General features: G+C 46.6%; 1 protein-coding gene across 2 annotated transcripts; it reads right to left on the bottom strand.

The window, feature by feature from the left end:
- Nucleotides 1-7642: 7642 nt before the first annotated feature.
- On the bottom strand, nt 7643-23875 carry LOC144724956 (t-SNARE domain-containing protein 1-like). 2 transcript variants are annotated; one of them, XM_078604299.1, is made up of 11 exons: nt 23556-23875; nt 20162-20294; nt 19149-19220; nt 18592-18661; nt 15740-15830; nt 14545-14619; nt 13835-13891; nt 13397-13525; nt 12525-12597; nt 11260-11342; nt 7643-7820 (listed from the first exon to the last, which is right to left on the bottom strand). In XM_078604299.1, the coding sequence occupies exons 2-11, from the start codon at nt 20217-20219 to the stop codon at nt 7725-7727; spliced, it is 804 nt and encodes a 267-aa protein (XP_078460425.1). In that variant the 5' UTR covers nt 20220-20294; nt 23556-23875; the 3' UTR covers nt 7643-7724. The 2 variants fall into 2 exon arrangements, with proteins under 2 accessions (XP_078460425.1, XP_078460426.1); XM_078604300.1 differs by having other exon boundaries at nt 13397-13522; nt 23556-23802.
- Nucleotides 23876-25449: the final 1574 nt, after the last annotated feature.

Genomic DNA, 25449 nt, shown 5'->3' with positions numbered 1-25449 from the left:
CGTTTCTATCGCAATGAGAAATCTGGCATACGACCAAGTCACCCTGAATGCGCCAGAAGCCATCCTAATTCTTTTTTTTTTACCAGGTAAGGCCCACTCAGCTATATAACTTTTTTATTCAGAAGGGCGCTGGCCACAAATGATAACTCAACCATTATATAAACGGAGTGGTAGCTCCTGCAATCTCTCATTTACTTGATACAGCTGTCGTGGTTGTGACGGTTCCACCTGAAGACGGAGGCTTGTGTTGCCTCCGAAACGTCGTGATTTTTATTTTTATTTACTTGTATTAATTTTAATGTTTTACCTACGTGACTTTACCGAAAAAAACCTAAGAATATGAATCCTTGCAGTCACGAAAACTTCAAATCTAGAATCAACAAAGTGGGTTTTGTCACGTGGGGATTTATCGCAGCCAAATACTCTTAACTACACTCTTCTAAGATCATCCCACCTTAGAAGCAATACACACGGTGGTTTTGTAAACGATTATTGAATCTGCCCGTGTAGCTTTAGTCGCCGGTCCATTGTGTACAAGGAGTTTCTCCAACGTGCTCTGCTTTCCTGAAAAAAAACTGCCCAATAAAAAGGAGCGCCGCGTTGGCGAGATGTTGACTACCTCGCCGGGTATACAGGAGGTTATGCGCACAAACACGTCCACGTCTACGTACACCTCGTGCTCTCTTTTAGCCCCGCCCCCCCTCCCGATACGTTCCATTCATTGGCTACCACATTCTGATTAGCTCCCCCCCTCTCCTCCCCCTCAACTTGTATTTAAGAACTTGCATCTTGGAATCTCTGCCTCACTTGATACAGCAAATCTAGCTGTGATGGTCCCACCTGATGACGGAGACTTGTGTTGCCTCCGAAACGTCGTGATTTTTTATTATTTTATTTTTATTAATTTTAATTTCATTTTTTACCTACGTGACTTTACCGAAAAAACTAAGAGTATGAATCCTTGCAGTCACGAAAGCTTCAAGTCTAGAATTAGGAGGTTATGGGTTCGATCCCGATCCCGACCCTGACGCCTGCTGCTGTATATTTGGAGTTTGCGTGTTCTCCCCGCGGTCGTGTGGATTTTTTTCCGGTTCCTCTGGTGGTTTTTCTTCTCCACGTGAAAAAAAACATGCATTTAGAACGTTTGGCTGTAATACATATCCAGGTGATAAGCCACTTCGTTGAGCTATCCTTTGTGACCAGGTCGCTTCTAAAAGATAGTGATTTGGCTCAGTGGTAAATTAAATATTGTTTCTAATTTATAGACCATGCGCGAGTCTGTGCCCACGAATGGTCGTCATTGATCTACGTTTGTACGACGCAGACAGGAAATGCTCGAATTGATTGATAAAGTAGTTTGGAATGCATTGTTATGGGCCAGTCATTGTGCGCACACTGGGCAATAAACCTGGCCATCTCAGGTCGATTCCCGGTCACGGCTATAACATCAGTCGTAATGTTTGAACCGGTTCTGAATCTTTTCCATACCCACGTGACCAACCCACACGGACAAGCCTGGGAGGTGAGGTATGGTCAAACAACCCCTGTGGCCGACACAGTGTAGGGAGGCCTTTACCCAGCAGTACGTTGAAAAAGGTTGCGGGTTATTGTTAAGTTTTAATATTAAAACTCACATCAATGGTATTTTAATCATCTTGGTATTTGCAAGCCAATGTCTCTTACGCGTGTGTATTACCACATGCACGAGAGGTTAAAGATTTCAGTGTACATACAAATTGTCTTTGAAGACGTCTGACCAACGTGGAAGAGTAGGCCAAACACACCCTCTAGAGGGGCTTTACGCAGCTCTCCCCGGTGAAGGCTATTCCGCAAGCAGTGGCGTGTGCAAGAAATTGCAGGGCTGCGCCTTTATCTGTTAAACGCAAATCGCCGCTTGTGGAATGTGACAGCATTCTGCAGTGACAACTTCGTCACCTGCAACGTTCTGTTGCCAACCCAGGGGTAAGCCAGCCATCGTCATTGTTGTCTCTCCTCTGAATAACCCAACAAAACAGGTCCCCTGGCATGAACCTCCCTCGAAAACAAATGGAGAGCATAATTGGTTTTTTTACCCTTCTATCTGGCAACTAAACTGACACCTTTTTACAATGAGTCATGTTTGCATAGACCGCAATACCTGCAGTCAGAATACAAACTAAATACATAACTCTGATAATGTGCACTGTCCTTAAAGTTGATTGGTCCACACCCGAGACAGCTTTCCTTAGAGCCTAGTCTCACATGGGTTGGACCAGATGACTAGGCACTAAGGAAAGCTGTCTCGGGTGTGGACCAATCAACTTCAAGGACAGTGCACATTATCAGAGTTATGTCTTTTGTTTGTATTATGACTGCAGGTATTGCGGTCTATGCAAACATGACTCCTTGTAAAAAGGTGTCAGTTTTGTTGCCAGATAGAAGGGTAAAAAAAACAATTATCATATTTTTACTGGCAAATGAGGTTCCAATGGTGTAAGTGGAAAGCACTTAACCGAGTCAGCACGGGACACGGGCGATAACGCGACCACCTGCTTCGCAAGCGGAACACGACTGCAAGCGTGGCTCCGATTAACACGGCTGGCGACGTGTTGAACTTCTTTCGCACCGTACGTAGCTAACCACGCAAATCGGAGGTGCGGGGAAAGAACAAACCGAACACAAAAATCAGTTCTAAAGAAATGAGTTTCCAATCTAGATTTAAAAGTGCATAGCTCGGTGGCTTCCTAATATCGGAAGAGCGTTCCAGACGACCGCCGAAGCGCATCTGAAAGCGCGCGATACGGTGACCGTCTTTGTTCGATGCGAAAGTTCAACATACATACTAAACTAAAACTATTTGTTTTGTTTAACCAGGGTAAGGCCCACTGAGCTACGCAGGTATTTTTCAGAAGCGAGCTGGCCACATATGAGAGCTCAACGAAGTGGCTTATCGTGTGGAAATTTATAGCCGCCAAATACTCTTAAACGCACGTTTCTAAATGTGGAGGGGAAAACCGGAGAACCCAGAGAAAAATCCACGCGATCGCGGGGAGAACGTGCAAACTCCAACTATACAGGCGTCAGGGTCGGGATTGAACTCACGACCTCCTGTGTACCAGGCGAGGCAATGGACATCTTACGGGAGGCACTTCATGCCTCCACTTGGCATCTCAGGAAGCCACTGAGCAGGAGATCACCAAACTCGACGTCCCATCGTAAGCTTTCCCCGTCATGCGAAAGGTGGATGAAATTCCAAAACCAAGTGCACACAAAACCACCAGTCCAACACACACACACTCACAAAATCAATATACATTTTACATCAACGTAATGTTTAATATTAACTAAAAACACGCTTTGTTATACGTCCCGATAAGTAACATCACTCACGAAATTCGTTTGCAAATTTAGATTTTTTTTTCTTGGATGGGGACCCCCAGGAAGATTTGGGTCCCCCCCCAATGTTGACTCCATGGCTACGGCCTTGGATCACATCACACTTGTTGTTACTGTCTGTACCCGTACTGATTTATAGATTCTCTTGCCCGTATTCAAGGCCTTAAATGGACTTGCTCCTCCCTACATTCATGCCCTCCTTCAGTGATAGATTCCATCAAGTTCATCAAGATCCTTTCAGAGTGTGCGTTGCTCAGTCCCACGGCCTCTCGGCTCCACACTTGTGTACGGTGTTTTTTTCTGCAATATTTTTGCTGTCTTTTCTTGGATTTTCTGTTTGCACTTAGTCACATATTCACTTTAAGATGTTTTTTGTTCATGTTTTTGTTTTTTGTTGGTTGCGGTTGCACCCGATTCAAGAGCCGAATGGCTCACAGGGCTATACCTAATAAATTAACTTGAACTTGGGGGATGACGGCGCCTTTGCAGTTGCGACCCCTGAACTCGGGAACTCCCTGCCCCCTTCGAGGTCAGGGGACTTCCGAGACATTTCACAAATCTTGACATCTCGACTAAAAACGCATCTGGTTTTAGTCGAGATTGCTTTCTCTTTTTAGTTATCTTCAAACGTCTTTTTCGCTTCTTCTTGGTTCTTTCGGTAAAGTCACAATAATACAAATAAAACATAATAAAAAATTAAAAAGTTGCACTTTTATTATTTCCCTTCCACGTGACTTTACCGAAAGAACCAAGAAGATGAATCCCTGCCAGTCACGAAAGCTTTAAAACGAAAAGTCTTTCTCGCTTCTTCTTCACCTGGTTGATGTTAAACTATTTTCCGCCCCGCCATGCATGGCGCCCTGAGAACGAATGTTTAAGGGGGCTTTTATAAATTTAAATTATTATTACTCGAAGGCTGGCATCGTACACGAATGAGTGCGTGGCCAGCACCACGCCCGGCTGCCTTTGTCTCCCCAGTGGCGATGTTTACACACCGAAACCAGATACTCCTTTGAAGCCGAGTGTGCCACACATGCAGGCACGTACACAAACACCCACACATGTGGGTACGCACTTCCTCCCACAAGACACACAACCCGCAGATAAAACACAAAACTTCGCTTCGTGACTTCAGTGTGAGTCAGCATTGACCGCTCGTGCAGTCTCAAGACTTGGTTCCCTGTAAGAGTGTTTCTCTTATCTCCGAGCCCACACACCTGAGCACGTTCCGGCCGCTTTTGTCTCCCCAGTGGCGATGTTTACACACCGCGCCAGGTACTAATTTGAGGCCGAGTCGACCTAGGGGAGGCCCAAGACCGGCGTGAATCGAACTCGGGTCGCCGGGTTAGTTACGCAGCATGTTGACCACAGCGCCAACGCTCATCAGGACATGCTGAGACAACAACAACCGCCATTCGCCACTAAGTGGCTGTGACGTCACCCCGGCGCCTGTGCCAGGCCATGTGCACCTTGAGGCCACGTGAAGTGTCGAACGCCCGCTGGCAGGTCACGGGACAGACCCAGCAGGTGCCACAGGTCGACTTACTGAGCGGGGGGTCGACTGACACACACACACCCACACCCCACCACACACCCCATCACACAAACACACCCCACTACACACACACACAACCGCAATTCGCCACTAAGTGGTGGTGACGTCACCACGACGCTTGTGCCAAGCCATGTGCACCTTGAGGCCACGTGAAGTGTCGAACGCCCGCTGGCAGGAGGTCACGGGGCAGACCCAGCAGGTGCCACGGGTCGACTGATTGAGATGACTGGCTGATGCACCACCTCTGCCCCCTACTGTGCCAACTTGCTGTGCTTTAGCCACCCGCTGAGACATACACACGCGTGCACACGCGGCGTCTATTACAGGATAAATATTGCCCGCGCATCACTGCGATATCCGACACGGGTTCGTTTAAAAAAGGCAAAGAAAGACGGAGCGACATGTCGTAAGGAGTTAAGAGAACGTGTTTGTGATGAAAACTGCGTTGGAAAAATTGCCGCGGTAAAAATGGAATAGGGAAAAATATTAACCCGTAAAAACAAAGTTTTTCACTATAAATCCTTTATATGCGTGGCATCGGTTTTATTTTTTTTTATTCATTTCTGTTTTTCTTGAGTAAGAGTTTCATTTTCATAGTGTGTTGATACACATCCAGAATAATTTTCTGTGTTTAGGAAAAATATATGATTGTGTTGGTGAAATTTTTTTTTTCCTAAAAAGTGGAAAATTTAGGAATTTTTTTTTCACGAAAATAAATTGTCACGCACACCGAGTCTGTGTGCAAAATGTCAGCTCGATTGGATCACGGGAAGTGGGTTAAAAAACGACCGAAACATTTGCACGGTCGTAAGCGCGCAAGCAAGTGAACTTAATATAAAGGATTAAAAAAATGGTGCAATGAAACGGGTTAGGTTTAATAATCTCTTTGATTCAGATCAATATATTAGCACATCATGGGACCTCCTTTGCCAGTATCAATATATAAGAATAGGTTTTACCCTTTCTGTTCGCCTTTTGGCGTCCTCTGGTCTAACACCGTTTGAGACGAGGCTCTCAAGAAAGCTGTATCTGGTGTGGACCAATCAGCTTCAAAGACAATGCATCATCCACTACCAGAGCATGTTTTTGTGTTTGGTTCACCACAAGCATATGAGGTTAATGCAGACAAGATTCCTTGCAAAAGGTTTCTGTTTGGTGTTTAAACATCTTAACACAACTGTTTTATTGCCAGAAATGGTAAAACCTATTCTTATAACTGTTAGCATGTTGACACGGTACTTATCACTTTGAGTACAGTACTTATAAATTGTAGTACAATACCTATAACACTCTTCACGTGTGCCACTTTAACCTCAGATCGTTGCGAGTTCAGGATGCATCGCTTAAGGGGCCATCGTCACGATCGACAATTGTACACAACCTCAATGTTTATATTAGTGGGGAATATCATTCAACGTTTATTTCTTTAAAGGCACCTTTCTTAAAACCACGGTCCCTTGTGCATAAATTATTATCCAAATAAGACTTTAGTACCATGCAATTTAAAAATACATTAAATAGGTGACTCGAAAACAATTCATTTTGTAAAGCTATTTTAAACGTCATCTCTAAATGCCAACTTGAACAGGGAAACGTTATTATTTACTTATTTAAAGCTTTGGATGGTCGGGCAGTCCCTCATATCTGAGGCGGTGACAGTTCCACAGGGTTTGGGTGGTATAAGCAAAAGGAAAGGGCCCCAGATGCTTGTTATCTTGCCCTGGGCATCGCCTCGCAATCACTCGTCGGTACAACGAAGTGGCCGGGGATAAATGTATCACCCACTAATTCCGACCTTATCCAATGATTCTGATAGCAGGATTTTTGTTAAAATGTCTAGTGCAAGACTCTTACTTTGATAGTGTACCATTTTTGTCATAATATCCGAAAACGAGGCATTAAAAAATAAGCAGTATACAAAACCAATGAATCGTATCATCTTATTGATCAGCCTCCAAGCACATGTTTTGCAGGAGGAACTTTGACCTATAATTCATGTTTTGGGTCAGATCGCCACGCGAGTATAACCTCCTTCACCTGACACAGCCAAATAAATAATGCCGTCACATGTGTCGCCGTTGTGTCGGAGAGCAATCCACAACATGTTGCAATCCACAACATGTTGCACTCCAACGCACCGGAGGTACTGCTGAAACGTTGATAACATTGTTGCAGGGATTCATCTTCTTGGTTGGTGCGTTAAAGCTTTCGTGACTGCAGGGATTCATCTTCTTGGTTGGTGCGTTAAAGCTTTCGTGACTGCAGGGATTCATCTTCTTGGTTGGTGCGTTAAAGCTTTCGTGACTGCAGGGATTCATCTTCTTGGTTGGTGCGTTAAAGCTTTCGTGACTGCAGGGATTCATCTTCTTGGTTGGTGCGTTAAAGCTTTCGTGACTGCAGGGATTCATCTTCTTGGTTGGTGCGTTAAAGCTTTCGTGACTGCAGGGATTCATCTTCTTGGTTGGTGCGCTTGTTCACGTGATTTTGCCGGGTGGAGGAGGGTGTACAACACATTGGCATTTTACCCCAAAATAATAATTACGAATCATAACATTGGTTGCGGAGCGATGCACTTTAAAAAATCTAGATTGAAAACTCATTTCTTCAAAACTGCTTTTTGTGTTTAGTTTGTTGTCCTTCCCCCGCACCTCCGATTAGCGTGGTTGGCTACGTACGGTGCAAAAGAAGTTCAACACGCATGTTGTCAGAAGGTACTTTACAAACATTGTATCTTTAATTTTCCAGAGAAGAATAATCATCATCAGCAGCAGCAGCAGCAACTTAAGGGGGGAGATTATTTTTTGACAGTCAGGCCAATTATCAAGCCTATGATGCCTAACACCACAATGGCACCTATAATAATGAAGCAGGTGCTCTTGCGAGATTTCGCCTGAAATTACAGAAAGGGAGATGATTAAAACGTGCAGCCTTGAAGTATTATCATAACACAGACGCATTCGCGTGTGATGCGTTTTCTCTCATGCCTTGTATTCAGTGTATCATTTGCGATCAAGTGGACATGTACGATTGAATGTGACGTGTAAAGCTTTAGGTCTGCGTGTGCGTGTGTGTGTGCATGTTCGTTAGGGTGTGGAGTCGGCCACCCACCCCCTCGTGTGCCGTGCCAACCTTCATAGGTGCTAACAGCATTGCCCCAACAGTCTATTAAGGCAATACGGGGGATCTTTTGTCATTGTTAGCGGTGTTAGTGGTGTGAGGAATGGTGGTAAGCTCAATGTGCTATGAACCTGGCAGTCGAGGTTCAATTCCCATTCACAGCTGCAATGGTTTTGGACCTCCCCGAGGTCAATTCAGCCTTAAATGAGCACCTAGTGTGGTGTGTAAAAGTCATCACGGCCAGACCACCCCCTCATGCGCTGTTCAGTCCTTATTAGCTGCTCGCGAAACAGTAATTGCCAGAGGTGGGACAAAGTCATTGTTATGCAAGTCCAAGTCGAGTCGCAAGTCATCAAATTCATGACTCGAGTCTGACTCGAGTCCAAGTCACATGACTCGAGTCCACACCTCATAGGTGGGACAAAGTCATTGTTATGCAAGTCCAAGTCGAGTCGCAAGTCATCAAATTCATGACTCGAGTCTGACTCGAGTCCAAGTCACATGACTCGAGTCCACATCTCATAGGTGGGACAAAGTCATTGTTATGCAAGTCCAAGTCGAGTCGCAAGTCATCAAATTCATGACTCGAGTCTGACTCGAGTCCAAGTCACATGACTCGAGTCCACATCTCATAGGTGGGACAAAGTCATTGTTATGCAAGTCCAAGTCGAGTCGCAAGTCATCAAATTCATGACTCGAGTCTGACTCGAGTCCAAGTCACATGACTCGAGTCCACATCTTTTAGGTGGGACAAAGTCATTGTTATGCAAGTCCAAGTCGAGTCGCAAGTCATCAAATTCATGACTCGAGTCTGACTCGAGTCCAAGTCACATGACTCGAGTCCACATCTCATAGGTGGGACAAAGTCATTGTTATGCAAGTCCAAGTCGAGTCGCAAGTCATCAAATTCATGACTCGAGTCTGACTCGAGTCCAAGTCACATGACTCGAGTCCACATCTCATAGGTGGGACAAAGTCATTGTTATGCAAGTCCAAGTCGAGTCGCAAGTCATCAAATTCATGACTCGAGTCTGACTCGAGTCCAAGTCACATGACTCGAGTCCACACCTCATAGGTGGGACAAAGTCATTGTTATGCAAGTCCAAGTCGAGTCGCAAGTCATCAAATTCATGACTCGAGTCTGACTCGAGTCCAAGTCACATGACTCGAGTCCACATCTCATAGGTGGGACAAAGTCATTGTTATGCAAGTCCAAGTCGAGTCGCAAGTCATCAAATTCATGACTCGAGTCTGACTCGAGTCCAAGTCACATGACTCGAGTCCACATCTCATAGGTGGGACAAAGTCATTGTTATGCAAGTCCAAGTCGAGTCGCAAGTCATCAAATTCATGACTCGAGTCTGACTCGAGTCCAAGTCACATGACTCGAGTCCACATCTCATAGGTGGGACAAAGTCATTGTTATGCAAGTCCAAGTCGAGTCGCAAGTCATCAAATTCATGACTCGAGTCTGACTCGAGTCCAAGTCACATGACTCGAGTCCACATCTTTTAGGTGGGACAAAGTCATTGTTATGCAAGTCCAAGTCGAGTCGCAAGTCATCAAATTCATGACTCGAGTCTGACTCGAGTCCAAGTCACATGACTCGAGTCCACATCTCATAGGTGGGACAAAGTCATTGTTATGCAAGTCCAAGTCGAGTCGCAAGTCATCAAATTCATGACTCGAGTCTGACTCGAGTCCAAGTCACATGACTCGAGTCCACACCTCATAGGTGGGACAAAGTCATTGTTATGCAAGTCCAAGTCGAGTCGCAAGTCATCAAATTCATGACTCGAGTCTGACTCGAGTCCAAGTCACATGACTCGATTCCACATCTCATAGGTGGGACAAAGTCATTGTTATGCAAGTCCAAGTCGAGTCGCAAGTCATCAAATTCATGACTCGAGTCTGACTCGAGTCCAAGTCACATGACTCGAGTCCACACCTCATAGGTGGGACAAAGTCATTGTTATGCAAGTCCAAGTCGAGTCGCAAGTCATCAAATTCATGACTCGAGTCTGACTCGAGTCCAAGTCACATGACTCGAGTCCACATCTCATAGGTGGGACAAAGTCATTGTTATGCAAGTCCAAGTCGAGTCGCAAGTCATCAAATTCATGACTCGAGTCTGACTCGAGTCCAAGTCACATGACTCGAGTCTGACTCGAGTCCAAGTCACATGACTCGAGTCCACACCTCTGGTAATTGCTGCAACAAAATACAAGGTATTTCAGACTCTGTCTTCTCGACAGACCTGTTCTTCACCTGAGGACGGCTGCTTGCGTTGTGGCCGAAACGTCGTGAGAATTATTTTATGATGTTTTATTTTTTATTATTTTATTATTTCCATTCTACGTGACTTTACTGAAAGAACCGAGAAGAAAAATACAAGGCTTCAATGGGGATCTTTGTCTTTGTGTGGTTTGTGATCCCTTAATACACTGAGCATGTTGAGTCAAGTGGTGCAGAAACAGAACAAATACAATGACTTTGTGAATATGTCAATAAACATCATATTAGTTACTATTAAATGCACACCAACATATGCATCTTTGCAGAATGCAGCGGTGACATCTGACGATAAAGTTTGGATGCGCGTGCATGTGCGCGCATTAAAGCCAGAGTCACCTTCTCGGCAATTCTATGAATTGTCGCAATTCAATGTAATCGTAACGGTTTGTTTTTTATATAGCACCCAATATGCCGGGGGCATTTCAGAGCTCGTTACATCGCATCTCATCCCAATCGTTTGAAAGGGCACCCCCAGAGGCAGCTGTCCCTGTGCGGCAAAAGGTTGACTCGGCACCTACCCAGCAAACGGACGTTAGTTTGACAATCGGGGTCGATGACTGCTCTACGTATAATCCCAATTGAGTGATCTGCGTGCGATTTTAGGATTTGGCAAAAATGTTGACCCTTTTTTGCGGATGACGTCAGATAATCTTTAATGTTCACCATGAAAGCAATAGGCGCGTATTATTTATAATTATTATTTCAGCTGTTACACCGGGAGTAATAATGAGGGGCTGGTGCTGGATTCGAACCTCGGACCTCTGCGACAAGCTGAAAAACGCGCGACCATCACCATTTCAGTCGAGGATGAATTTTCACATACGACATAAACGAACAATAATATATATATAACACGTGATGCCTGTATCACGAGCATAGAAAATCAATGAAAGTTTCACTGCTGGTGTATACCAAACCTGGTGTTTGCTGGCCGTTACGAGGTTCTCATTAGCTCCCTCCACGTTCGAAGATGCGCGCTCCACATGGTGAACTATGCTGTCTGCAGGGCAGAACGAATGAACTCGTTACTGGAGAATGAATAACGGACGACACATTTTCTTAGGTTTTTTTTTATAATATTCAGGGCCTACCTTGGCTCCTCCCACCCTCAACCAGTATATATACAAGGACTGTTTTCTTGGAATTTCTCTCACTTGATACAGCTATCGTGCTGTGACGGTTCCACCTGAAGACGGAAGCTTGTGTTGCCTCCGAAACGTCGTGATTTTTATTTTATTTTTTATTAATTTAATTTTTTTTACCTACGTGACTTTACCAAAAAAAAAAAAACCTAAGAATATGAATCCTTGCAGTCACGAAAGCTTCAAATCTAGGACGCTACATTGTCAGTGCTGGACCCACTGGGATGTAATATTTGTTTGGAGTGGCGACAGAGTAGGTGACACGCTGCGCTATGAACCCGATGACCCAAGTTTGATTCTCAGCTGTGGTCAATATCAGTGAACAGCGTTCTCTGAAATAGTTCTTGGCCCTTCCCTTCACAAACCCGAATCGACCAATACGGTGAAGTATGGTCGAACAACTTGAATTGCCGATAACAGTGTGGGGAAGCCTTCACGCAGCAGTGCATTGAAAAAGGGTTTAATCTGTAGGTTTTCGCGACCACTATCATCCATAATAGAGGTTTTACTGGTAGGAACCTCCTGGTTACACCAGCCGACAGGGGATTATTGTGTCCGTCGTGTAGGGAGGGGCTGGGTGGGGAGGGAGGGGCTGGGTGGGGAGGGGAGGGTGGGGAGGGGCTGGGTGGGGAGGGTGGGGCTGAATGGGGAGGGGCTGGTCACCCCGTGGTGCCCTTATAAAACTCAACGTTTAACCTACTCACGCCGGCTTGAGCCCGCCCTCAGACGGGCATATTTGCGGAATACACCACGCCGCCGTTGACCCTGGCCATTGACCGAGCAACCCAACGTTCCTACCAGCTCCCTCCGCAGGAATGTGTTACACGATCTAACCCCCCCAAAAAACCTCTATTATGGATGACAAAGGGTTGTAAAATATTATAATTACTAAGTAGTATTTACATTTACGAATGAATATAGTTTGAAACGGTCATCATGTTTGAATGTGGACTTTCCACCAGTGGCTCTTGGCGGTAAACGAGATGTAAGTCCTTGTCCCGTTCGGAAAACCTCGCTGAGCGTTTAGTCACTGAGGTTACCGATAGTGCTGCCTTGTTCGTGCACCATGGAAGCGAGGTCCTTGAAAATGGAATTCACATCGAGCAGATCACTCTGACAAAGCACAGACACAGACAGACGGACAGTTACAAAAACAAATATTTTAGAAATTACGTTGCAAAATTGCACACCGCACTTAAACGTGAGTGATTTTAGCAGAGTAAATTTAAATGCGGACAGAGACGGCAGAATGGAGATGCCAAGAGACGTAACTGGGTGGTTCCAAAACTTCGGGGCAGCTGCATTGTATGGTGTCGACATCTGGTAAATATGAATAGCCAATCAGACGCCTGTGGCAGATTTTATGGACTGTCGAATGAGAGTGTGCCTATCTGGGTTTGTCTTCGTCATTTATGGACTATGTCAACCACAAGAAAGTTGTACATATTTCAACAGTGCCACGACTGCACGGATGAAGATGCAACAGTCGGCATTAAGATGAATAAATGAATGGGTCACACCTCGAGTTGACCAATGACAATGTCCTTCAAATCATTGTGCGTTAGTCGTTAATCGATGCCTGCTAACAGTGCAAGCTTAAATAGTCTACTAGGCTATATGGGGGATCTTTTTTGTTTGTGTGTGTGGTTAGCGGTCGTTAATATATTGAACATTTTGAGTTATGTGTTGCAGAAAGAGAACAAATACTCTCTAAACAACTGCTGTGCGAATATGGTCATGTAAAATAAGTGTCACGTTACTTGCTATTAATCGCGTGCAAATACATACGTCTCTTTGATTTTACAAAAAGCATTGACATCAGGTGATGAACTGTGTACGCTTGTGCATGCGCATGCGTGCATTAAAGATTTGAATGAGTGAACGAACGAGTGAGCAAATGAACGGGTCGCACCTCCAGTTGTTGAATGGCTTCATGCCGCACTTGGATGTCCTCCAGGTCCTCGTGCGTCAGCTGTTTCTCTGTCGACTCGGCTGACACCATCTTCTTCCTCTCCCAGCCGTGCTCATCCTGGGAACTCTGCTAACCACCACATTTGGCACAACCAGAGCCTCAGACAGAGCCTGCCTGCTGCCCCTCGCCGTCGTCCCCATCGGAGGGATGAGAGCACAGCAGACGATAGCGTCTAATGCAGGCCCGTAGCCACACACTAGAAGTTGGGGATTGTCCTACGAGTGAATTGTTCCTTGTGGTTATTGGTGAGATTACACACAAAAACAAAGACCCCCGCCCCCCCCGCCTATAGCCTTAACAGACTGTCGGGGAAACTCTCAACGTGCGCTGTAGTTGAGCCCTTCAAGACGAAGTCTGGGGGACGTTGAATGCGCTCACCTGGAAGGCCGCTCGCTGCTCGCTGCTGATGACCTCTTTTGTTTTCTGGGAAATTTTCTGCGGGAGATAAAACGTCGGAAGGCAGCGGTCGTCCACTGTGCTACCGCTCCGCCGGCAGTATACGCGAGCGCAGCTTTACGCTCCCGGTTGTTGACTGATGTAGGGTGAGCCAGATTGCCCCCTTAATAATAACACACAGCACAATTGTCAATTGAGCACGGTTTGCTCCGTAGGGTGCGAAAGAAGTTCAACATACATGCATACGACAAGCGCTTCCATTGCACGGATGCTTTGTGTGGCAGGGATAAATCTCTCTTCCGTACGGTGGTGCACAAGCATAATTAACAAAACAAAACATAGATTTGGTTTCCTTTGAGGCCCATGTTTTCGACAAGTGTGTCGAGTTTTTTTTCTCATTCGTATGGCACTTGACAAGCAACTGGGCAAGACATTATGACTGAATGTTGCGTGCGGTAATCCATTGGATGGCATCAGGGGTCCGCTAAATGCATAGCGGCCATGCCTCCGGTGTAAGCGTATAATGGGCGGTGGCTGCTTATGCGATGAACAGACTGCACTTGACAACATTCGCAATCAGGGCAACAACTCTTTCCATCTTGTGAAGAAGAAGAGAGTGAGCGTCCAGCCGGAACACAAAATCCGCACGCGAGCAGTAACACATGTGAACAAACGCCACTCAGAAATGTCACCTTCTGCGTCTGCTGGTAGCTTTTCAGCGTCTCTGAAAACTGGCTCTTGAGGCGGTCAACCTGCAGCCGATCTTGCTGTAAAGGACAAAAATGCGACAGTGAGGATTTAGCCCCATTGTCGGCGGCGGATACGAACGTGCGGGTGGGAACACTTCTACCTATTTGTCAACAGAGCCTCGCTAAAAGCTAAGGACTCGTCACCCGGTAATGGGCTAGGCATAGCCTGCATTCTGCAGGAGGGGTTTTAATGTCATGTTTTGCAACTTAAGCTGGTCGCTGGGCAGAAAGCACATTTGCTGGTGGCAGGAGTAAGAGGTTTCAATCATGGGCTCATGATGTCGGTCATGATGGATTTTGAAGCCCCCTCGATCAGCTGAAGACTACATTTCCTTGGCCGGTAAGAGCAAAATAAATTGATCTTGACATCTGACTTGCCGTCTTTCAATTTTCAGAAAGTAGTGATGCAGCTGCCATGTAAAAAACCTGCGTTTTAATTTAAAAAAATTGATACGGTGTGTGTTTTGGCATAAATAGGCACAGAAATATTTAGATCTGGAAATTGTATAGTTTCCATAAGAATTGGCGATGAAAATTTTAGAAAAAAGTGGGAGGATAATTGACAAAATGTGGCTTAATGCTACAGCATCTGAAATGACCTGAAATTGTAGGATTCATAATTATTACAATAATAATCCTAAGTGTGACTGAGAAGGTGTCAGCTGCAAGGCAAAGGGCAAGATGTGCAAATTGACACAAGTTAATTTTACAAATTTTTCAACAAAAGGCACCGATTCCAGTTAATGTTTGTCAGGATTTCATGAAAACGCGCCGATGTCTTAATCACCAACAATGAGACAAATCCAACACATTTGTTTCATCATTAAAACAATAGCAAGTGTTTCAGTGTTTTCACCAACGTGGAAATCTGGTCACAAGTCCGAATTGCAACATTTGGCCAATTTTCTCCCCCAGTCTCTTGTCATACCCGAGCCGACAGAAGAACATTTTGTCCGTTTCAGAATTCAGTCACGCGTTTGTGCTCAGCAGAGGCAACAAAGGTACGGGTGGTTGATTTACTGAGGGGGGAAAAAATAAAGCCTCCAATCCACAAGTAAAATAATTGAGAGCATTGGTGGGAGCATGGGGGAATGTGGGCCCGAGTGCTTTCAAGGAGGCCCAAAACGCGCCCGCATGCCTTGGTGGATTTTCTGGCGAGGTCGGCAAGGTGGCGGAGTGATGAGGCGGTGTCTGTGATGAGCTGGTTGCTCCGTTGCTGCTGGTTGTGCCTGCACGCGGAAACGGTGAAACGTGCGACGCCATTTTCTTTTACGCAGCAAGGACTCACCGGAGTTTTGCGAATCTCTTTCAGAAGGGTCTCCTGCATTGGGATGTTTGGCCACTTCCATGAATGACGTTTGGCTTACATGTGGGCGGAAGTGAGTACTTGGAGAAAAAAAGAGTAGCTCCACGCGTATCAGCATAAAACCCAAAGCTCTGCCCCCGATGGATGCAATAATCTATCACTCTACTGCTGGCTCCTAACCACTTCGCAGCTCAAGACTATAATACCTGGAAATCCCAAAAATATCTGGCGGTCTCCCATCTAAGTGATAACCCAGGCTCAGCCCTGCAATTGGGTGCATTCAGTGTTATGGTCAAAGGCATATTCAGGGCCTTCATTATGGTCACATGTACTGAAACACAACAATTCCCCATGGGACTCACCCTAAATGTGGCCGATCACACCAGAGCCCTGGCGCACCATCATCGACGGCCTACCGCAGGCCCGGGGCCAACTTCGGCGCGGACCACAGTTGGCCGACGTCAAACAAAACGGCCGACTTGGACTGTGCTGAGCGCAGAGGTCGCAAACGCGTTTTGATTCCTTACCCGTACCCGGCCGCACCAGGGTCACAAACGGGTACCCGTACCCGGCCGTACCCGTACCTTACTCGTGCCCGGCCGGGTATCGGGTAGAGTACGGGTAACCGATTGCGACCTCTGGGATGAAGCCATGTTGCAGGCGCGGGTGGGTTGATTCTAGGAACTTGAATTGTGAGAAGAGACAAGACGTTGGGAAATGAGTGACAAACGGTTTCTTACCAGTGACTCACAGCCCACCCGTACCCGTACCCGGCCGCACCAGGGTCGCAAACGGGTACCCGTACCCAGCCGGTACCCAGCCGGGTACGGGTAGCCGGGTATCGGGTAGGGTACGGGCATCGGGTACCCAATTGCGACTTCTGGCTCAGCGTGGCGATGCGCTCAGATGAGGTCACCTGGTGGTGTCTCGTGGGGACTGCTACGCTCCGGTCAGGGACAAGTGACCGATGAGGAAATGCTTTCCGAGCCTGTTTAGTGATTGCATTGGTGAGCATCAGGGCTTGCCGAGTACCATGGGCATGGGGCACTCTTGGTGTCTTTCCACACAACGCCTCTTAATGGGAAGGGCCGAACATCTCTTGCTTAGCTGGTGAGTCTTTCCTGAGTAAATAATTAATTGGCATTATTGTTGTTGTTGTTGTTGCTGCTATAACTGGCAGAAGAGAAAGTCACGCTCACCTTCTTAATGGCACACGTACTCGCAGGTTAAATAAGTTCGAAATTTTACCCAGAACGCTTTAAAATGCATTTTTCAGAGAATTTAATTTATGCACAAATGTATAGTTTATTACTTAGCACATACTACTGATGTTTTTTTTTTTTAAACGTGATTGTATATGTCTACATTGCGGCGGCATAGTAGCTGGCTCTCCACTGCACCACGAACTTGGGATGCCCAGATTCAACTCCTGGCAATGCTGCTCACAACACTAATGTGTCCGAACTGTTCCCGGGGTCTCTCTCAGGTAGACGCCGACGAATATTCGTACCCAATGCCGCAGCGTGATCAACAACAATAACAGAGAGACAAAGATGGCCGAGGAATATAGGGGTGCTGATCACATCATCTTCTCGTGTGTGCTGCTGTGCACCCTTTATAGGTGCTTCCTAACAGGTATCTTCTCCAGGAGTGCGTATAGGACGTAACAAACTCGGGCAAATATAGGGCAATCATTGCTGGCAATTGTTACCGCCAACGCATTTACTGTACGCAATTAGGGCAATTTTATATGGCAGTGTCAAAGAATTTGGTCACAGAGTGTGCTTGATGAACTATGATTGGTCTAAATAGAACACAACCTCAGATAGTAATGCGACTTTTGTCTGTGATCTCAATGGAAATTGCCATCCCATTTGCCCACTTGGAGGATGTGACCAGATCTGACCACAAATACCAATTGTGCTCAACAGAGAGGGTCGTTACCCATAAACATCTGGCAGGTCACCAGCGTTAGTGCAAGCAAGCCCGACTGCTGGTGAGACGCTGAATGTCAAAACCGGTTGAGAATTTGCTTACGTTGAACAAATGCCGATGAAATGATGCACTGATGGAAGGTTGGGTGACTGATGGAATGTGTAAATAATACTTAGATTTTCCATGTGTAGATACAGACGTGTGAAAGAGGCATATTGTTTGCTTATTTGATTTGTCCAGCCTAGGAAAACCATAGATAATTGTGCAGCAACCATTGCTAGCAACAACTGGACTTCAAGCGCCTTAAGTGAAGGTGCTCTATAAATATAAATTCGATTAAAATGCCCTCATCCATCACGGTTGCTTGACTGGTCTGCGTATTTCAGTGATCAGTGTCTGATACAAGGTATTAGCAATTTGAATGCAAACAGCATTTAAATTCCAAATACCAAGAGCACCTCAAGATGATGCATAGCGGAAATTGATCAGTGCAAATAGTGCACACGAAATGCAAACTAAATTAACAATATAAAAAAACTCAAGACATGAGTGGAAAGACTGAGCAGTGGAACAATCGCAGTGATAAATTAGCTTATTCGGTATTCGTGCCGTGATTTACAGCTGCAAGGCTACCACCAAGGCACTACGCCTGTCCAAGGAACAATGTCACAGCAGAGTTTTACCCAATTAGTTAAAAATCCATCCCAAACACTTACAACCCACACGCTAATGATGGAGGTGCTCCTTACAGCTGCTGCCGCAGGTCACTGCTGTCCGACGTTGCTCCCAGCTTCTGCAGCTGTTTATCCAGCGCGGACACTGTGGGAGGGTGATAAGGGTGGGATTGTACATCTTCAATTAAAGAAACGCGCTCATCTCATCGACTTACACAACTTTAAGCCTGCAAATCCAGCCTTACTGGGCTTGTGGGTCATGCATATTTGTAACAATTCCTAAACCCTTCGGGGTCTCACGGAGTTTGACAATAAGCCCGCATTGTACATCCAATGTGGTGGTCATATCAGGCGAGAGCAAGGCATGGGAGTTAATGCATTCCTGCCATTTGTGAGCACACCGTTGTGTATTGTTAAATATACAGAGCCCACGACTGTTATCTTTGGTAAATTCTCTCTCCAGAATGTACAGTGATGTCAATGGCGACAACCCACACACACTAAACCCCCCCCTCCCCGCTAAAGAAACACTCTTGATATTGGTGAAGTTGAAAGGGACACGTATGTGTTCCCAATGGTGTGCAAATACGTTTGTGCCTGGGTGCTGGGTGTACTGGGGCAGTCCCACTCACCACTTCCATTAATCTGGAAGATGTTCTTGCTGATCTCTTGGGAGAGCTCCCGGAACTCCTCTGCTTGGGACTCTGCAAATTGCAGATTTGACGACAGCGACACGGGCAAGGTCTCACGGCGCGACCCTCTATCGCTCCCGCAGCGTACAAGCGTCAAGGATTCTTTAAAACAATGACTTTCATTTAGGGACATGTGGGAGCCCATTGAGATCAGTGGCCTATTAACAAAGGAGGCATGAGTAACTACAAAGAGATCGATTTGATAATTATGGGAATAAAAGTCAGTGAAATTGTAAACTATGTATATATTTTATTTTACCAGGTAAGGTCCACTGAGCTATTGAGCTCTTTTTCAGAAGTGACCTGGCCACAGATTATAGCTCAACAAAGTGACTTATCATGTGGAAATGTGTAGGAGCAAAATACTCTAAACGTAAATTTCTAAATGTGGAGGGAAAAACCGGAGGGCCTGGAGAAAAATTCCCACGACCACGAGAAAAACGTACAAACTTCAGATATGCAGGCATCAGGGTCGGGATCGAACCCACGACCTCCTGCATTAAGGCGAGGTAGTTGACATCTAGCCACCATGGCACAATTAATGGGGGTTGGGGGTGGGGTGGGAATGGCCCAGATAAAACCAAAACATGGACAATCCAACACCCGATTGCTAAGTTATAATTTTAATTGGCAACTTTGGATACGCCTCTGCTAAATTTGTCACAGTTTCTATGAAGTCCTTGCAACTTTAAAATAAAGTTTTGTGCATATTGGATCACCTTTACAAGGGTTATCTTGACCCTCCACTGCAAATGGACAAAGATTTTTTTTTTTTGAAATTGTCAAAAAAATTACGTAACAAGTGACTTTTAATCTCTTGGGCTCAGGCAGGCTGCACATAGGTGGCACGACGATGACCAATGTCTTGATTGGACCCGTGCTTTGGCCTCCATATCTGTGTAGAGTACCAGGGCTCTCGGGTCACCCCCCCCCCCCCGCCTAATACCACTCACCCTGGCCATGAGGATCAAGCAGGGCATCTTTTCCATCCCCGATGGCACCGTATGACATCTCGCTGGTGGTCCCTCAACGGTTCCTTTCTAGACACCGCAAAGGGGCTTTCTGATCTTGTGGTGTCTCCCAGACCTGGGTGGGTGATTCAACGTGGACAAATGAGTTCGCATAACATAATAATAATAATAATAAACGGACAATAGTTGTGTATGTACGTGAAAAATGAAACAATTTTTAGATCTCGATTTAAAGCTTTCGTGACTGCAGGGATTCATCTTCTTGGTTCTTTCGGTAAAGTCACGTAGAATGGAAATAATAAAATAATAAAAATAAAACATAACAAAATAATTCTCACGACGTTTCGGCCACAACGCAATCAGCCATCCTCAGGTGGAGAGCAGGTCTGTCGAGTAGACAGAGTCTGAGGATGGCTGCTTGCGTTGTGGCCGAAACGTCGTGAGAATTATTTTATTATGTTTTATTTTTTATTATTTCCATTCTACGTGACTTTACCGAAAGAACCAAGAAGATTAATTTTTAGATCGTAGGCCTTCTGGACCACTGTTGACACCGGCAAACGTGGCCTACCCTTTTTCGTCCAATGTGAAATAGACGGCAAGAAAAATGTACGTTTCAGTCTACGCCCACAGTATTATCCAGGACAGCCGTGGGCTCGAACCACGAACCTGGGCCATGTCACCACATTATAATCATTATATGTTGCAAAGTTGCAGTTAAATTTCGATTTAAAGCTTTCGTGACTGCAGGGATTCATCTTCTTGGTTCTTTCGGTAAAGTCACGTAGAATGGAAATAATAAAAGAATAAAAATAAAACATAATAAAATATTTTATTATATTTTATTTTTTCCATTCTACGTGACTTTACCGAAAGAACCAAGAAGAAGTTGCAGTTAGTCCATGGGCCCAGTGCACAAATTGGTACCACCTAAGGTCTTCCAATTTACGTATATGGCTAACATTGGTTACTTACAGATGACCCCTCACTTACGACGGCTCAACTTGCGCACTCTCTGCTTCTACGACCTTTTTATAGCAGGACCTCCCACAATAACGACCAAAACTCGTATCTACGACCGCCCAACGACTGCTATCGATGCCGAGTCGTTTGGCGCAGAGTGTGCGCCGATGGTGCTGCTTTGCTCATCCGCTGTATGCGCATGTCCAGGATAGCCCGACAGTTCGCAGCTGCGCTGAGAGCGAACGCAGCGCCGTCTCTTTCTCGACGCTCTTCACCGCATGCCCAAACAGCTTTTGTTCGGCCAGATCGAGGGGGCTAAACGGGTGCGGCACGGGCTGGAGAAGAGATGGAGTGATGTGGTACAGGAGGATGTGGAGCTGAGTGGACTTGCCGATGACCGGTACCAGCGGTGTCAAGATCGGCCTCAGTGGAGGAGGCTCGTGAAGGACGCTGCTGGGCAGTTGGAGGCAGTCGCCCTCCAACAACAACGGAGGAGCGACGCTCACAACAACGAGCGGAGCGCCGGGTGACTAAAGAACAGCAAGTTGGCAAAGTAGGGGGCACAGGTGGTGCATCAGCCAGTCGTCTTGGTCATCTCGGTCAGTCGACCCGTGGCACCTGCTGGGTCTGCCCCGTCACCTCCTGCCAGCGGGCGTTCGACACTTCACGTGGCCTCAAGGTGCACATGGCCTGGCACAAGCGTCGTGGTGACGTCACCGCCACTTAGTGGCGAATGGCGGTTGTTGTTGTTGTTGAGTGATTGTGTGTGTGGTTTTGTGTGTGAGTGGTTGTGTGTGTGGTTTTGTGAAGTGTGTGGTGGGAACTGTAGTGCAATGGTTATCGCGCTGCGCTACGGCTAACCAAGGTAACGATTATCCGAACCGGTCCCGTGCCTCCCCTAGGTCGACTCAGCCTCAAATGAGTACTTGGCGCGATGTGCAAACATCGCCACTGGGGAGACAAAGGCGGCCGGGCGTGGTGCTGCCCCCCCCCCCCCCTCGTGTGCCATGCCGTGCCGGACCTTCATAGGAGCTTGCTAACAGCACTTGGCCCAGGCTATACGGGGGACCTTTGCCCTTGGGGGGCGGTTAACGTGGGGAGACACACACACAGAGCAGTGGCGTGACCATAGGGGCCGTCCATAAATGACGTCACGCGATTTTTGACGATTTTTGACCCCCCCCCCCTCGACACATGACGTCACAAAAAGTCAGACCCCCCCCTTAAATATGACGTCACAAAGCTCTGCCCCCCCAAATAAAACATGCTTCAAATCGCTTTAAACTATTGTCATTGTAGTGCGTATTTAATGTGGCGCTGCACTCTGATGTTGTAGGAGAAAACATTTATTAAAACGTCTATTTAATTAAGTAGAACGTGTTGTCTATTTTTATTTAAAGTTTTGCATTTTGATGTGACGTCACATTTCTCAAACCCCCCCTCCTCGTCACACATCGTCACAAATGTCTGACCCCCCCCCCCCAGGTGCGTGACGTCATTTATGGACGGCCCCATTGCCCGGGGGCTCACGACCGATTATAATGCAGTGACCAACCGTCCCTAGGTCGACTCAGCCACAAACGAGCAGCCTTAAGTAACGAGAGGGGGGTGGTTAAGGGCAGGGGGGGGAGACAAAGGCGGCCGGGAGTGGTGTTTTCCCACCCGACTGCGACTCCCGTGTCCAAGGACCTTCAATAGGTGCTCGCTAAGCATCACTCTGCACCGGGCAGCCTTATCAAGGCTTACTCACGGCGGCGGTGGTGGTGGTGTGGTGTTGGTGTTGTGGTGGTGTGGTGGCGGTGTGGTGGTGGTGTGGCGGTGATGGTGGTGGTGTGGCGGTGATGGTGGTGGTGTGGTGGTGTTGAGATGGTGTGGCGGTGTGGTGGTGTTGTGATGGTTGTGGTGGTGGTGTTGTGATGGTTGTGGTGGTGTGGTGGTGGTGTTGTGATGGTGGTGGTGTGGTGGTGGTGTTGTGGTGGTTGGTGTAGTGGTGGTGGTGGTGTTGTGATGGTTGTGGTGGTGTGGTGGTGGTGTTGTGATGGTTGTGGTGGTGGTGTTGTGATGGTGGTGGTGTGGTGGTGGTGTTGTGGTGGTTGTGGTGGTGTGGTGGTGGTGTTGTGATGGTGGTGGTGTGGTGGTGGTGTTGTGGTGGTTGGTGTAGTCGTGGTGGTGGTGTTGTGATGGTTGTGGTGGTGTGGTGGTGGTGTTGTGATGGTTGTGGTGGTGGTGTTGTGATGGTGGTGGTGTGGTGGTGGTGTTGTGGTGGTTGGTGTAGTGGTGGTGGTGGTGTTGTGATGGTGGTGTGGTGGTGCGGGGGTGGTGGTGTGGTGATGGTGTTGTGGTGGTATTGAGATGATGGTGGTGTTGTGGTGAAACTTGCGTCCGTGTGCAACTGCGCCCAACGGCACTGTACCTCGCAAAGTTTCCACCGGCGAGGAGTCCTTGACGAAGCCGCTGCAGCCGATTAACACGTGGAGACACACACAGACACACACACGCACACAGAGAATGAACCCGACTGATGAATCACAGCACGCTGGTGGACTCAAGACGCGAAGATCGCCATAGACACAGACACACCGACAGAGAAACACACAGAGAGAGAAACACACAGAGAGAGAGACACGCAACACACAGAGAGGGGGGTGGTAGTGACGTCCAGTTGACGTTGGTTCCGCATTGCCACCGCTTGCACAACGCCGACACACACACAACGCGCGCTACTGATACAACAAATGTGGAAGTCACTCCCTCCCCAGCGGACGGGAACTATCCGAGATCGAGTAGGAGGATAGAGACTTTGGCAAGCAGGGCCGACAGCCTTTGTATCTCCCCGTATGCCTAGACGAGACTTTAGGAAGGTTTAAAACAAACGCACGCACGCACGCAAACACGAAAAAAACTGGTTGTTATATTTCGATTTAAAGCTTTCGTGACTGCAGGGAATCATCTTCTTGGTTCTTTCGGTAAAGTCACGTGACTTTACCGAAAGAACCAAGAAGATGAAACTGGTTGTTGTATATAGCTCATTTCCACTTACAGCTGTCGGAATCTAACATTTGAATGGAAACACGAGTGTAAGTGCACCGTTAAGTTTGTTCTGTGGGCAGATGTCCTGGTGAGCGAGGCGCGTGGGTTGGGGTGTTAGTGAGCTCGTGTGAGGGTTGTTTGGGTCTTTCCCTAGGGCTGGAGTTCAATATTGAGATGCGTAAATGACCCGAGAAAACACAAAACGCCACCGTCGTAACAGAATCATTTGTTAGCCGGAAAAAGCACAAGTTGCAAACAACAACAACAGCAGCAACGATTTGTCAACAAACAAAATCACGCAGAATTTGTGTACATATGCAAAAGCCACGGGAAAAGTCTTTGACAAAATGTCTATTTCCTTTTTTTTGCAATGCACACACAAACGCTATATATGTGTGCGTGTGTTTGTTTTTTTTGACACATTTGCGTGTGTAGGAAGTTGTGAAGTTTGCGACGTTGCTCAGCCGAGAATAACGTGAAGGACGAAATTGCAAGGGGCGAGATTCATCCAGTAGGTGGCAGTATCGTTGCAAGTTCAGTCGAAAGTGTTCTTATTTTTTATATGTTTCTTATGCAAACGACCACGCTGAACTTCAGAGTCCAACAATAACAACAAAGGGGCCATCCATAAATGACGCCACGCGATTTTGGACGATTTTTTACCCCCCCCCTCGTCACACGGCGTCACAAAAAGTCAGACCCCCCCCCCCTCAAAGATGACGTCAAAAAGCTCTGCCCCCCCCAAATAAAACATGCTTCAAATCGCTTTAAACTATTGTCATTGTAGTGCGTATTTAATGTGCCGCTGCACTCTGATGTTGTAGGAGAAAACATTTATTAAAAAGTCTATTTAACTAAGTAGAACGTGTTGTCTATATTTATTTAAAGTTGCGTATTTTGATGTGACGTCACATTTCTCAACCCACCCCCCTCGTCACACATCGTCACAAATGTCTGACCCCCCCCTCCCTAGGTGCGTGACGTCATTTATGAACGGCCCCAAAGGCAACTACTATGCCCCTGGATAGACTTTCAGACGTTTCGGCTCAAGTGCTGTTAGCAAGTTGGTCAGCACCACCTTTACACACACAACGAAACAAGTTTCGATTTAAAACTTTCGTGACTGCAGGGATTCATCTTCTTGGTTCTTTCGGTAAAGTCACGTAGAATGGAAATAATAAAATAATAAAACATAATAAAATAGTTCTCACGTGAAGCATGTATTGGTTAAGCAGTGTCTCACCAGGGGGGGTACCCCAGTATTCAGTCCTTGATGA

This window comes from Lampetra planeri, chromosome 22 (assembly GCF_965212315.1).
Source record: "Lampetra planeri chromosome 22, kcLamPlan1.2.h2, whole genome shotgun sequence".
Lineage (NCBI taxonomy): Eukaryota > Metazoa > Chordata > Hyperoartia > Petromyzontiformes > Petromyzontidae > Lampetra > Lampetra planeri.
The sequence above is the reverse complement of the archived record's forward strand: the minus strand, read 5'-3'. Positions and strand labels throughout refer to the sequence as shown.

What these genes read in the sequence shown, in the direction of transcription:
- LOC144724956 (XM_078604299.1), bottom strand. Translation starts at nt 20,219, where the DNA reads ATGTCATACGGTGCCATCGGGGATGGAAAAGATGCCCTGCTTGATCCT. An exon ending in GCTACCAGCAGACGCAGAAG is followed by an intron (nt 13,892 to 14,544) that starts GTGACATTTCTG and finishes TATCTCCCGCAG; the next exon opens with AAAATTTCCCAGAAAACAAA. An exon ending in CGAACAAGGCAGCACTATCG is followed by an intron (nt 11,343 to 12,524) that starts GTAACCTCAGTG and finishes TCTGCCCTGCAG; the next exon opens with ACAGCATAGTTCACCATGTG.